The sequence below is a fragment of the Drosophila mauritiana genome, chromosome 3R (assembly GCF_004382145.1).
Source record: "Drosophila mauritiana strain mau12 chromosome 3R, ASM438214v1, whole genome shotgun sequence".
Classification (NCBI taxonomy): Eukaryota; Metazoa; Arthropoda; class Insecta; order Diptera; family Drosophilidae; genus Drosophila; species Drosophila mauritiana.
In genome coordinates this window covers 7,356,610-7,368,383 of record NC_046670.1, presented here as the reverse complement: position 1 = coordinate 7,368,383, position 11,774 = coordinate 7,356,610, and the positions used below count along the sequence as shown (strand labels likewise).

General features: G+C 39.5%; 3 protein-coding genes across 6 annotated transcripts; 1 reads left to right on the top strand and 2 right to left on the bottom strand.

Annotated features, from left to right (window-relative positions):
- Positions 1–366: 366 nt before the first annotated feature.
- LOC117142723 (anoctamin-1) lies at positions 367–9,758 on the bottom strand. Of its 4 annotated transcripts, none has more exons than XM_033306884.1 (15): positions 9,128–9,758; positions 6,006–6,393; positions 5,881–5,949; positions 5,632–5,730; positions 5,247–5,407; positions 5,009–5,177; positions 4,834–4,954; positions 4,663–4,774; positions 4,042–4,600; positions 3,784–3,987; positions 3,263–3,724; positions 3,026–3,201; positions 2,858–2,963; positions 1,155–1,293; positions 367–1,095 (listed from the first exon to the last, which is right to left on the bottom strand). In XM_033306884.1, exons 1-15 carry the CDS (start codon positions 9,463–9,465, stop codon positions 872–874), a joined length of 3,327 nt encoding a protein of 1,108 aa, XP_033162775.1. In that variant the 5' UTR covers positions 9,466–9,758; the 3' UTR covers positions 367–871. The 4 variants fall into 4 exon arrangements, with proteins under 4 accessions (XP_033162775.1, XP_033162776.1, XP_033162779.1 ...); XM_033306885.1 differs by having other exon boundaries at positions 5,659–5,730; XM_033306888.1 differs by lacking the exon at positions 9,128–9,758 and adding an exon at positions 8,094–8,198.
- LOC117142725 lies at positions 1,602–2,847 on the top strand. The gene is made up of 5 exons (XM_033306893.1): positions 1,602–1,666; positions 1,899–2,168; positions 2,224–2,345; positions 2,412–2,568; positions 2,629–2,847. The coding sequence occupies exons 2-5, from the start codon at positions 1,976–1,978 to the stop codon at positions 2,742–2,744; spliced, it is 588 nt and encodes a 195-aa protein (XP_033162784.1). The 5' UTR covers positions 1,602–1,666; positions 1,899–1,975; the 3' UTR covers positions 2,745–2,847.
- A 530-nt stretch (positions 9,759–10,288) lies between the features above and the next one.
- On the bottom strand, positions 10,289–11,399 carry LOC117145131 (V-type proton ATPase subunit G). The gene is made up of 3 exons (XM_033310651.1): positions 11,223–11,399; positions 10,772–10,872; positions 10,289–10,712 (listed from the first exon to the last, which is right to left on the bottom strand). The coding sequence occupies exons 1-3, from the start codon at positions 11,302–11,304 to the stop codon at positions 10,542–10,544; spliced, it is 354 nt and encodes a 117-aa protein (XP_033166542.1). The 5' UTR covers positions 11,305–11,399; the 3' UTR covers positions 10,289–10,541.
- Between the last annotated feature and the right edge of the window lie 375 nt (positions 11,400–11,774).

Genomic DNA, 11,774 nt, shown 5'->3' with positions numbered 1-11,774 from the left:
GGCACGCTACAACGTGTGACTAGGGCATATACCATAGACATTCAGAATAATATTATACTAACTTAAAGTGAAGAAACTTAAAATAAGTAATACCAAAGTTAAGTTATGTTACACCAAGTATATAGAAATAAATACTTTAATTATTTATATTAAAATAATCAAAAATTCAATGATTAATTGTACTAAATATATATTCACATATTATAATATTATTCACATATTCTAATATGTGAGAAAAATGTATGAAACATTTAAGTAAACTAAGCGCATAATGGATCATAAAACCATACAAAATATTTAAGTCTTGAAAATAACACAAATGATTGAAGTTTTACTTCATTTAGAATCAATTTATTCACCCCAATATTTGACTATTTGTTTATTGATATAATCAACATTAAATAGAGATTCCAGTATATATCAACATCAATGTACATACGGTTTAGTGTATGCAATAAATACATGTAAATATGTTATGCTATCTAAAATAAATGTTCATGTACGCGTCATTTGAGAGCCTGAGTTTTTTAACACGAGTGAGAGATTACTTTTTACATTTCGTAATATGCAATTAATTATAAAAGTATATGAGTTGTGCTCGTTTACAGATTGGCACTCACTTGGGCTGCATAAATATAAATTTGAGCCACATAATAAATCATTTTCAATTAACAGATCATAAAATTGAATTATCTATGTAACAATTACTGGGCTCTTACAATAAAATAAAGCATGAGTAAAGCTTGTAACCAAGTAGCAAACAAATTGCTAAAGATAACTAAATAATAATAAAAGTGTCATAACTAAGGCCTAATTAAGTGACTGAAAGGAACATCCGTAACACAAATAATCACTTTGAATGATTTTTAACTTAGTCACTGAGTTTTTTGTGCACTTCGTCTAAGCAATCGGCACCGGAAATTCCTGTGATTGGATTTTCGCCATGTATTATAGCATCCATTTCGATCTGGGTGAGATTTTCGGTAAGGAGCTTTTCAATGTTAATGAACTTGGCATTGGGCTCTTGAATGGAGGCAGCATCCATGTCCTGGTCAACTGGCGTCTGGAGCACCGAACTGCAGCGCTTGGCACGCTCTGAAACGTATGATAATTTAAGTTAATATAAACTAAAAAGTTAAGATTTAATCACATACCAAAACGAGCCCGGTGGGCCTCCTGGTCGATGATAATTTCATTGGTCACATACACTTCGCGTCGGATTTGGTCACGCAGTTCCACGCTCATGTCCGGAATGCACCAACGCACCAAAATCATCACCAATGCCACAAAGTTCTAAAAACAAAAAGCAAACCATCCACTAATTTAAGCATAATATTTCATCATCACACGCCCCTGAATTACAATATTTAGTCTGCGACGTTGCTGGCGAATTTGGGGTCAAATGAAGCCTACCAAATGACAACTTTCCAGGCAAGTAAATGGAATTGGCTAAATGCAGCTTAGACAGGTGATAGCCTCAACCCTAATATAATGTGTATTGGGGACGATATCGTCGAGTTCTGTTCGAAAAAGAAACCCCTTAGAAACCAAAACCGGCACAGCAGCACACCGCTCAACAAACATGCAACACATGCAACATACTTGACTCGATGGACTTTGGATTCTAGCAGCATAAGAAAAACAGAAAGCCGGGAAAGAATGAATGGTAAATATAAAGAACCAAAGGAAAACTAAATGGATAATTGGCCCTAGTTCTACTTAGAGCCAAAAACTTTAGTTAGTAGCTGTGAGTACCTCGAGCCAAGCGGACGCGTTTAAGGAAAATTAAATACAATACTAAAATTATAAAAAAGGATATAGGAATACAAATTGTAAAAGGAATAAATAACTACACAAAAGGATTACAAAAGGATATTATTAAATCTCATTGAAACCAGGAATACCAAACAAGCTGAAGAATACAAAACTAAAATCTGTCGAAATATTGTACAAAGTGAATTAAGCCGTTTTCAAGATGAAGTACTTTGAATTCCTAAGCCTTTCTTCGGTGGGCCTCTGCATAGCCTGTGGAGACTTGCTATTAGCACTGAGCATACTGGGTCCTTCGAGCTTCTATCTATACCTCGATTTTATGGATATAGAAAAATGGGAACAGGATGCCGAAGTGGAAGCTTTGACTCCCATTGGAACCTTCTTTTCCACATTGGGTAACTTAAGGGAAATTACCAAATATAATTATTTTCTACATACAAAGTCTTACAGTGAACTATCTGTGGGTGCGGGAGTTCTCGCAAGTTTTCTATATGACAGCAACGTTTATAATTTGGGTAAAGGCAATGATAAACCTAATGGTGGCCTGTATTCTTATCGACGGCATAAAGCAGGTAATATATTTTAAATATCCCAAACAAATTACTTATTTAATAAAAAATATAACAAACTATTTAAAGAAACGTCTCGTATGTATTGCTCCCTGGTTGATAAACTCATGTCTGTCAATGGTTGTTGAAACGGGCATTTTTGTGAGCCTGGAGCTGCGAATTGATGAAGTTGATGCCGCAGTGGATCGTCGAATAGCGAGAAGCCTAATTTTTGGCGTTTTTATAGGTGAGCTACTCCTTTAATACTTAAGTTACATAATTGTTTATATTGCAATATATATTTCAGTGCTAAATGCGTTAGTTTCGTATGGTATCTATGCTCTTTATCGCAAGCTAAAGTCTGAGCCCAGTGAGAATCTTGAAGTCATTCCGCAAAGCCCTCCACACACATTTAATGCCTGAACATACTTAGAAGTTAAACTAGAGAACTAAATCAAGAAATTTACGTTTTGGAACCGACAAATATAAATGTTTGAAAAATAATACAAATAAATCTTTTCCTAAGTATCACTCACTTCAAAGACTACCACAAAACCCAATCGACAGGCCAGAATTATGTAGAACATGCTGCTCAATGTGTATTTTTCTGGAGACGATGGTGGAAGTCGAAAGTCCGTGTATCTGAAAAGAAGTTAGCTAATGAGTAACGAATTCGATGAAACTATTCCATATATTTCACTCACCTGCATGTTGTTATGTTGGAGAGATCACCAGCTAAGCTATACAACGTGGGTGAATCAATGACTTTGAACTCTGATAGCGTAAAGTTAAGGTAACCATCCAGAGTGCCGTTCTTGTTCACGTAATGCCGATACACCAAACGCGGAATCATGTCAGAGGTAAAGGCAATAATAAATCCCTAAATGTGTGGTATATAGTTTTAGATATTTTGATGCTTCTACTTTTCGAATTTTACTTACATTTGTGATCACGCTGAGCTTGCCTATGCAGTCCAGGATGCGATACCACACTCCTATATCTCGAACTCGCTGTGATACTGGACGCTTGTGGTGGGTCAATAGTTTCTTTGCATCCAGTCGCATTTCCAGAATATTATTTAGCAGGGCAAAGAATGGCGCCAGCGGAAAAGCGGCCACAAATATGGTTACGAAGCCGTACTGCAAGACCATCTCCAAATACTCGGGAAACAGACCTCGGGCACCCCAATCCAGTAGCTTGAAATCACGCATCCAGCGTTCGTCCTTCGTCTTGTCTGGATTCGGGGTGTTGTTGAAAAGTCGCGACAGGCCGACCTGAATGGCCAAAACCTTTCGCCAGAACATGGGAAGATACACTTCAAGAATTGTGTTGAATGCCTGCTTGCCAACCATTATAATGGCTAACTGGATGCACAGCTCCGTCAAACAGCCGCCCGACGAGCACTGCAAATAAAAGATGTTATTCATTTTACTATAAGTAGATAGGCAATGAAAAGACTCACCTCCTCCTGGCGATAGTCAAAAAGCTTATTATACTCCCCCGGATGGCCCACGAATTTGCCCTTAAAGAAAGCTATGTAAAAAATGGAGGCATAGTAGTTGACAAACTGCAGCAGATAAATTTTAAGGGTCAGCGAGTCATCGAACTGAGTTTGAGTGCGCCACATTTCCAGCTCTGTCAGGTACTCGGCCAAATGATTGTACATCTAAAAGGAAGCGTGGTATTAGTGGCATTTCATCAAACGAAACCATTTGCTTACATAATTAAGTATATAGAGCAGGCACAGATTCACAAAGGCTGCTGATGCTGTGGCCAGAACAATAGCGCTAGAGGTGGTCATGGGACTAGAACCCACTTTAAGCGCGGCCAGCATGGACATTCGGTATACAACCACTGCCAGCAGGGCCACAAAGGCCAGTGCAATGAGCAGCAGTACCACTGAAAAGCTGAACACGGTGGCGGGAAGTTTCATGCGCCAAAAAGGAACCGTTGGCTCTTTTATGTTGGTCACATAATCCACTCTCGTCGGCGGTATGTGCTCCAAACGCGCCAGATACTGCGGCCTCGGATGCTCTTCATGCACATCGAATCCCGTCAGATCCCAGCGATGCGTTATTTCGGCGGAGTACCGCTTCCACAGCTCCAGGAACAGGGTGGCCCAAAAGGACATAAAGACGGCGAAGAACACGGTGCTGGGATTGTCAATGAGGTACGTGACTTTGGCATAGTTGCAGGTCTCTTTCAGGTCCCAAAAGTTGCACCAATCACAAAGAGGACACATGGTTATGTTTGTATTACCGCTCTGGCAAATATCTTTCCTGGAGATAAAATCATTTAATTAGATTCCATTCTATGGAGCATTATTTAAATATAAACTTACACAGGCACATAGTTTTTAAGGGAGAACCATGAATATAGGAAACAAATGACGCCCACTATTGAGGCCAGCAGCAACATGTAGGTGTAGTAGCCCAGCCAGGCGAAGTACAAGCCTAAAATTGATAACTACACATTAGTAAACATTATTTAATTTAATATTATAAGATCTCACCAATTTTGACACCAAAGTATTCCTTGATGTCATCCAAGGGCTGATAGCGATACCATTTGGGCACAGAGGCCCAATGTTTGTACAGCAGCGCTCTCATAGTTCCCGTCTCAGTTATTTCACCCTGTGATTAATACATGGATTAGTTCAACAATTTAGCATAGCGTCAATCTATTACATCGTGGAGTGGATAGGCAGCAGAGTAGACACCCTCGGCAATCAGTCGCTCAATACCGAAGGCCATGTCATGTTGATTCTTGGCAGGAAATCGCTGGCGATCTAGGATGAACTCTACGATGCGGGAACGGACGGCGGTGGTAAAGAAACAATCCTGTCGGATGTCAAAGCTGCCGGGCAATAAGGAAATAAATAAATAAATAGGTATTGCAATTTTAATAGAAATTAGTTTGACTCACAGATATTCCTTATCGCGACTGTAAATGGCGGTGAATCGATGAGCTCGCTTTGGAAAAATTTCCTCGTCCACATAAATGTTGCGCAGAAAGAATTGGAAAACATGTTTAAGACTAGAAAACACGCTCTTGGTCGATCGATTGACCACGGACATTCCTGGAATCTAAAGGCATCGAAAATTCAAGTTTAAATAGTATTTAGAAACTAATTGTAATAATTAGGTATTAACATTCAAGCTGGCTTGTTCTAAGTTACATTTTCTTTATACAAAATCTATCAAGGTTAGGCTGGGTATTTTAGTTCGATTTTAAACAACTCACAGCGGAAGCTAAACGAAATATGATAATTTAAGATTATTTTTAGGGGATTAATAATAAAATATTTAACTGGTTCAACTTCAACGCTTTGGCCAACCTTATTGGTCAGATAATGGGCCGCATTTCGTAGGCGATTCGATCTTTCAGATATGCGCAAATTGCATAACGACTAAAACATACAAAAAATAAAATGATTTAAATTAAAATTAAATCATAAATAAATAAATTACATTTTCGGGAACTTTTAATTTTTGAATAAGGCCTAAAAGAATGCTATAATTTTGACATTAGCTTGGCACATAAAAGTATGTTTACTTACCTCCTTCATGGGCATGCGCAGCTTAAGAATTTCCGCATACCGTCGCAGGACCTCCAAAGGAGCGTGGATCTAAAATCAAAATATATGAAAAGATTATACAAGTTAATTGAGCAGTGCAAACTCACCTTAACGAACCAGATCTGGTCCTTCTGACTGGCCTCGACCTCCAGTCCCTGACTAATGAGATTCGCCTCGAAAACACGACGCTTTTCCGTGTTCTCCAGCTCCGTGGGCTCGTGCGCATTGATCCTGTAGGCCAAGACGAAGTCAATGGATCGAATGCAGTCCTCAAAGAACAGCGAGGTGTTAATCTCGCCACGCTGATAGAACTCCCTGGGGCAACTGCACTCGCGATCATCGTAGACGCCGCCTCCATTGCCCTTCACAAAATCCGGATCAGTCATTGGCAGAAGGGGAGCGGCTGGATTCGATGGGTTGGTCCTGTCCACAGTGGGCCTTTTGCCATTGGCCCTGGGCTCGGCAGATTCTGGCAGTTGGAGCGTGGGCACGTTGCTATATACGGACAGTGACAGATAAGGTTAATTATCGTATTTAGCTAGGTAGATAAACTTTCGGCTGAAACACATCGCAGACTTACTTAAGTCAGATTAAGATATAGAAAACTTTATTATAGTGGGCTTAAATGTAATTTAAAGTAACTACACCTATTCTATAAACATTCATAAAATTTATTGTAATAGTAGCCAGTGATTATTTTCATAATAATATAAAATAATCGCAAGTCACGGCTAACTCGGAAACCCAATGATATTCAATTTGAAGCGAGGAAACGGGAGCAAAACACGTTAAATTCTCGGCTGGCGACGCCTGTCGTGCGGAAAGGTCCTAATGGACGCACATCCCATCAAAACACCAATAACATATTTAGGTCAACCCCTGGGAGAGCCAACGCCACGGGAATTTACCGACCTGCGACATTAAATGAGACCTTTCTGCGACGGGAAGGAAACGCACAAGATGACCTCAGTTAACGTTTGCTCCGTTAATCCAAGTAATTAAGTCTAGGAACTAAGAAATCTCAGCATATGCTCGGGCTATCTTCAGTTTAATTTCCTCGGAACTCACAGCAGTTGCTAGCGTTAAGTTGAAAATGTGCTATAAACTTTAACAAACACTTCTCTTATTACATACAAACATTTGGTATTTGTTTGCTAAAAATCAGCTTCATGTGATGCGATTTTTGGATGAGAAATATCTAATGATTCACAGCCTTTAATCGATATAGAATACTTAAGGCTTCAAAGGGCAATGGGAGTGAGCAATCTTTGCGGGTTTCATCAAAAGTGTATATAGCAAATGAGTAAAAGAGTGAAAAGAATAATTTATTCAACTGATAAGCAATCAAGCATAGTGTCTGGATTTGAACTTATGAAGTATATTTTGTTATCAGCAGCATTACAGTCTTATATTCAGTCTTATTTCATTATACATATGTATGCCAATTAAATGGATATTACTAAAATAAGCTAGATAAGCCAGTAAAAGATATTTATCCATGAATTAGGATTGTAATCTAAAATAAATTGGAACTACACTTTACTACAGGTCAAACTAAACTAAAGCTATTCTAGTCATAAATCTTATTATTCCCCTCTTTTGTTGTTTCGTTCTTTATTGTATTATTATTATTGTCTAAACTCGTTGATTCATTAAGCATTTTTACACTTCTTTGGCCTTCGCACAACTCGAAATTATCTTCAGCTTCTTTCACGAAAAACATAATTAAAATTTACATATAATGGCTGTTTGCTTTGTAGGCCCACACGTTTTAAATTTTCGGCATTTGGTTTAATCAAGGCCAAGAGAGTGAGAGAGACATTAATTTATGAAACATGTGTGGCGTTTGTTTTCTGATATATTTTTGCAGTGGCTGCAAAAATCACTTATATAATTTAGACGTTCCTGCTAAAATGCCACCGATCATATAGGCATTATATACATATGTACATCGAAGGCTTATTCATCCCACAAGATCGCAATACTTGAGGTGTTCAAAAAAAGAGATACGCGACACACATAAAGAAAATATTGTCTTTTGCTTTTCGCCCGAAACGATGATTAATGCTACAATACACACGGAATTATGGCAGAAAAACCCGTTTCCCTGAAAGGTGATCGGTTTGTCTTGGGTTACGAAGCTTACAGAATCTAATCACAATTATTGCGGAAAAACTTATGATGGAAATTTTCACCTCTTCTTCGAGCGGATAATTAATAAACACTGAATTAAAGTCTACAAATGTTGGCCATGGCAACCGACGAATTTGTTGGGAGCGAACTGAGAGACGACGACCAACGCGCAGCAGCGAAGACAACAAACTGAGAAATGAGAGGCAAACCAGCTGGGTTTTTTGCCGGTGGGCCCCGCTTCCCCCCGGAGCAACCACTTCACCGTTATATACATTTACACCAGTCAGCTGTTTTACTCTCGAGAGAGCTTTGAGCACATGTTTTTCCAACTGATCATTCGGATGTCAAGTGCATTACACACACACATATACACATGCGAGTTTAAGCGTAAATAAAAGATAATGGGTATCTTTTTGTCTACTTAAACGAGAGCAAAGCGTTTATTTACCATTTCCCGCTGGGAAAGTCTATTTCCGCTGGGCATGATAAGAAATTGGAACGATGCCAAGTACTGTATGAGAAATCAAATTAGCTTGATTGCAACAATAATAGTTGCTATTGAATATTAAATGGTCCGTGGGGACTCACCTAACAATCGTGAGTCACTAAGCAACTGAATTAATTGCTCAGTAGATTTAAGACAGATGTGAACAATCAAACCAAATATTTGGAGTATATTTATATATGGACAAAGAATCGCACTTCATGTGTTTGGGCAAATGTACTTTTTCAGCTAATGTTTATATTCTACCTCAATGAGAGATAAGATATACAGGGTGCTATTTTCCATTTTTATGATGTTAAGCTTATTTAAATATCTATGAAAATAATAATTTAATAATAAATTAATAATATTTATAAAATAAGGGATTCATTATTTAAATATGTGGTTTTATTAGTAACTATCAGTTCAATTTCTAGACACCCTGTATTCCGCACAAGTAAAAACTCAATTACAGAAAACTGACAACAAAAGCAGTCGGCTGCAATTAACTTTAATGGTTACTTCCTCGGCCCAAAAAGGTCTGAATTTGGAATGGGGATTCCCGCTCGATTCCCGCTCTCTTTGAATGCTGGTAAAAGTGGGCTTACAAACCTTTCTGCAAACCGGGCTCTCTTGTCGGCGGCACCGAGTGATTCACGCGATGCTGATAGTTGCTCCTGGTCCAGGAATCTCTGCGAACTGTCGCGCCCGCGCCAGAAGCTCTCCTTTCCCGTTAGGCGCTCGTGAAGATTGTGGCGCTTCATCAGCTCCATGTCGAATGGAGCGAGGGGGGTGGTGAAGGGGGGCTCCAGCGGTACAGTGGTGGTGGGTGATATAGCGGGGGAATGGGGGCTCCGCTCCAACAGCTGGAAGCTCTCGTCCTTGGAGAAGGGGGGTGGCGAGGTGGCCTCCTCCAGAGCGCCAACTTTGGCACTGCCTAAATTTAGCATCTTGTTTCTGAGAAATTCTTAAATTTAGCCAGTTTTGCTAAATCGCGCTCTCTCTTCTCTTCCGCTCTTCCTCTTCTGCGGTGCTTTCACAAGGCATCTGCATCTGTGTGGGTTTTTGGCCAGAAATTCAGCAATCAACTTTCATCTTTGCGCTCATTGAACTACTACTACTAATATCACACCCCACTATTGCACTTTACACTGCTGTTATTATTTTATAATTATGAATGAACTAATTTCCGCTGATTTTGCGAGCGACAACAGAGCGAAAAACCGTTTCTGCCAATGTTCTGTAACAAACTAACGAAGAGCTAAGGTGATGGGCAAGTGCCAGTCGGTTCTCGATAATATATCGATAATTGGGCGGGCAGTTTAAAAGTGTTAAGCTTGATAACAACTCAAGAGATTCGATGAATTCCCATTTATCTGTGAAACTAAAAAATATATTATATTTATGTTAAGTTATGTAGGATAGAGCACATATCAATGATGACAACCATATGTAGTTGTACGTATATGTATATGTACTACTTAAGTGTCTTTCATTTGGTTATTAAAGGCTTTATTAACAATCTATTAAAAATAAAACAGGAAATAGTTCAATATTTTTTATAATATTTTGGTCCAAGTGTATATTAACTTCATTAAGCGGATTCATCTTAAAATTTAATTTTTTAAGCAGGTGCGACTATCGCCATGGCCAGTGTTGGGTAGCGATGAAATGCACTCGCCGCGAATATCTTATCACGCAGCAGCTGACTGCAGTGCAGATATGAAAAATGCGAGCAGAAATAAAGTGAGGAAAACAATTAAAACACATGACTTTTCGGATAAAACAACAACGTGTATTGGGCAGAACACAAAACAATGATAATACAATCCCGCGCGAGTGGGAGGCAAACTAATATGCTCGCTTTTTTCTACATGGAACAACAACGAATTTTCACTTTAATGTATGGAATAATAATACAGCAGTGTTTCCAGTTAGATTAACCACTATTATTACGGGTCTAAATTATGGATTAGAGTTGAACGTGGACATTGAATTTACAGCGCACAGTTTGGGGGCCACCTCTTTACTTGTGGTTGTAGTTTTTGTGCACCTCGGGCGAGATGTTGTACACGTACTGCAGGATCTCCAGGATGAAGGGGTCCTTGCGGGTCTGGATGGCCCGGTCCATGTCGGCCAGCTTAACGCGGATATCCGCATCGATCTTGGCCGCCACGCCCTCGCGACTGCCCATGTGCTGTAATCGGGGTTCACACGGTATTATATGTACATAAGTTACCCAATGTGGCGTCTTACCTTGGCCTCGAACTCCTTGAAGGCGCGCTCGCGCTCCTGGCGGAACTTCTCGATCTCCTCGGTAGCCTCGTCCTTGGCTTGCTTCAACCTCCTTGCCTTGCCTGCGGGATTACCCAGAAATCCAGACGATCAGATCAGTGCAACTTGGCAAATCAGCCCCCCGCAAGACGACCTTCCATAACTCGAAAGTGCCAACTCGCACAAAAACTATTTAGTGCACTTAAGTTGCAGTCTTAGTGGCCACAAACAAGGCATACAGCGTTTAATTTGATTTATATCTCGAGTTATGGAGGTTTGACTTGTATTTACTTTTTTTCCACCACATCATGTGACCCACACACAACGGTGATGGTGATTATGGTTGCGCGGGGGGCGGGGTGGTGAAAAAATCGCAGTTACTTTTCGCCCTGCCATTTCCAAATGGATTTTCGTTTCTGAAAATGAAACTCACGTTTACGGGCCTCGGCGACCTTCTCGGCTGCCTTTTTCTCGGCAGCGAGCAACTGCTGGATTCCCTGCGTCTGGCTGGCCATAATTTCCAAACTTCTCTAATTCGTCGCCGTGGTGTATACTGAGCAAGTCGAAAAAAGCAAGTGCGACAGAATCACAATCGACGACGAACTGTGAAAAATGTCATATGACGAAGTCACACACACGCAAACTCACCACGGTGGCTAGTTGGTGTGGGTGAGCAATCTGCCGGAAAGCTGGTTGCTGCGAAACTATTGGAGATGGCTCGGTCGATTACATATCGATTAGCTTAGTTTATTATTATTATTGTTTTATATTGTATTGGCCATAAAGTATTTAATAATTTGACGTTTTTGTAAGCATAGCTTTTTAATTTATTCCCATCATGTATATTTTTATTTTTTAATTTTTTTAAAATTTAACACGTTTAATTCAATTATTGCTTTAATCTGCTTCGTACTGTAATAGGTCCTGCTGTATTTAAAGTTATTGTAAGACATTAGTACGTAAAAAATTTTTTATGTAATTTTAA

What these genes read in the sequence shown, in the direction of transcription:
- LOC117142725 (XM_033306893.1), top strand. Translation starts at nt 1,976, where the DNA reads ATGAAGTACTTTGAATTCCTAAGCCTTTCTTCGGTGGGCCTCTGCATA. An exon ending in TTATCGACGGCATAAAGCAG is followed by an intron (nt 2,346 to 2,411) that starts GTAATATATTTT and finishes AACTATTTAAAG; the next exon opens with AAACGTCTCGTATGTATTGC. An exon ending in AATTTTTGGCGTTTTTATAG is followed by an intron (nt 2,569 to 2,628) that starts GTGAGCTACTCC and finishes TATATATTTCAG; the next exon opens with TGCTAAATGCGTTAGTTTCG.
- LOC117142723 (XM_033306884.1), bottom strand. Translation starts at nt 9,465, where the DNA reads ATGCTAAATTTAGGCAGTGCCAAAGTTGGCGCTCTGGAGGAGGCCACC. An exon ending in ACCAGATCTGGTTCGTTAAG is followed by an intron (nt 5,950 to 6,005) that starts GTGAGTTTGCAC and finishes TTTTGATTTTAG; the next exon opens with ATCCACGCTCCTTTGGAGGT. An exon ending in TCCAACATAACAACATGCAG is followed by an intron (nt 2,964 to 3,025) that starts GTGAGTGAAATA and finishes ACTTCTTTTCAG; the next exon opens with ATACACGGACTTTCGACTTC.
- LOC117145131 (XM_033310651.1), bottom strand. Translation starts at nt 11,304, where the DNA reads ATGGCCAGCCAGACGCAGGGAATCCAGCAGTTGCTCGCTGCCGAGAAA. An exon ending in GGTCGCCGAGGCCCGTAAAC is followed by an intron (nt 10,873 to 11,222) that starts GTGAGTTTCATT and finishes GTAATCCCGCAG; the next exon opens with GCAAGGCAAGGAGGTTGAAG. An exon ending in TCAAGGAGTTCGAGGCCAAG is followed by an intron (nt 10,713 to 10,771) that starts GTAAGACGCCAC and finishes CCCCGATTACAG; the next exon opens with CACATGGGCAGTCGCGAGGG.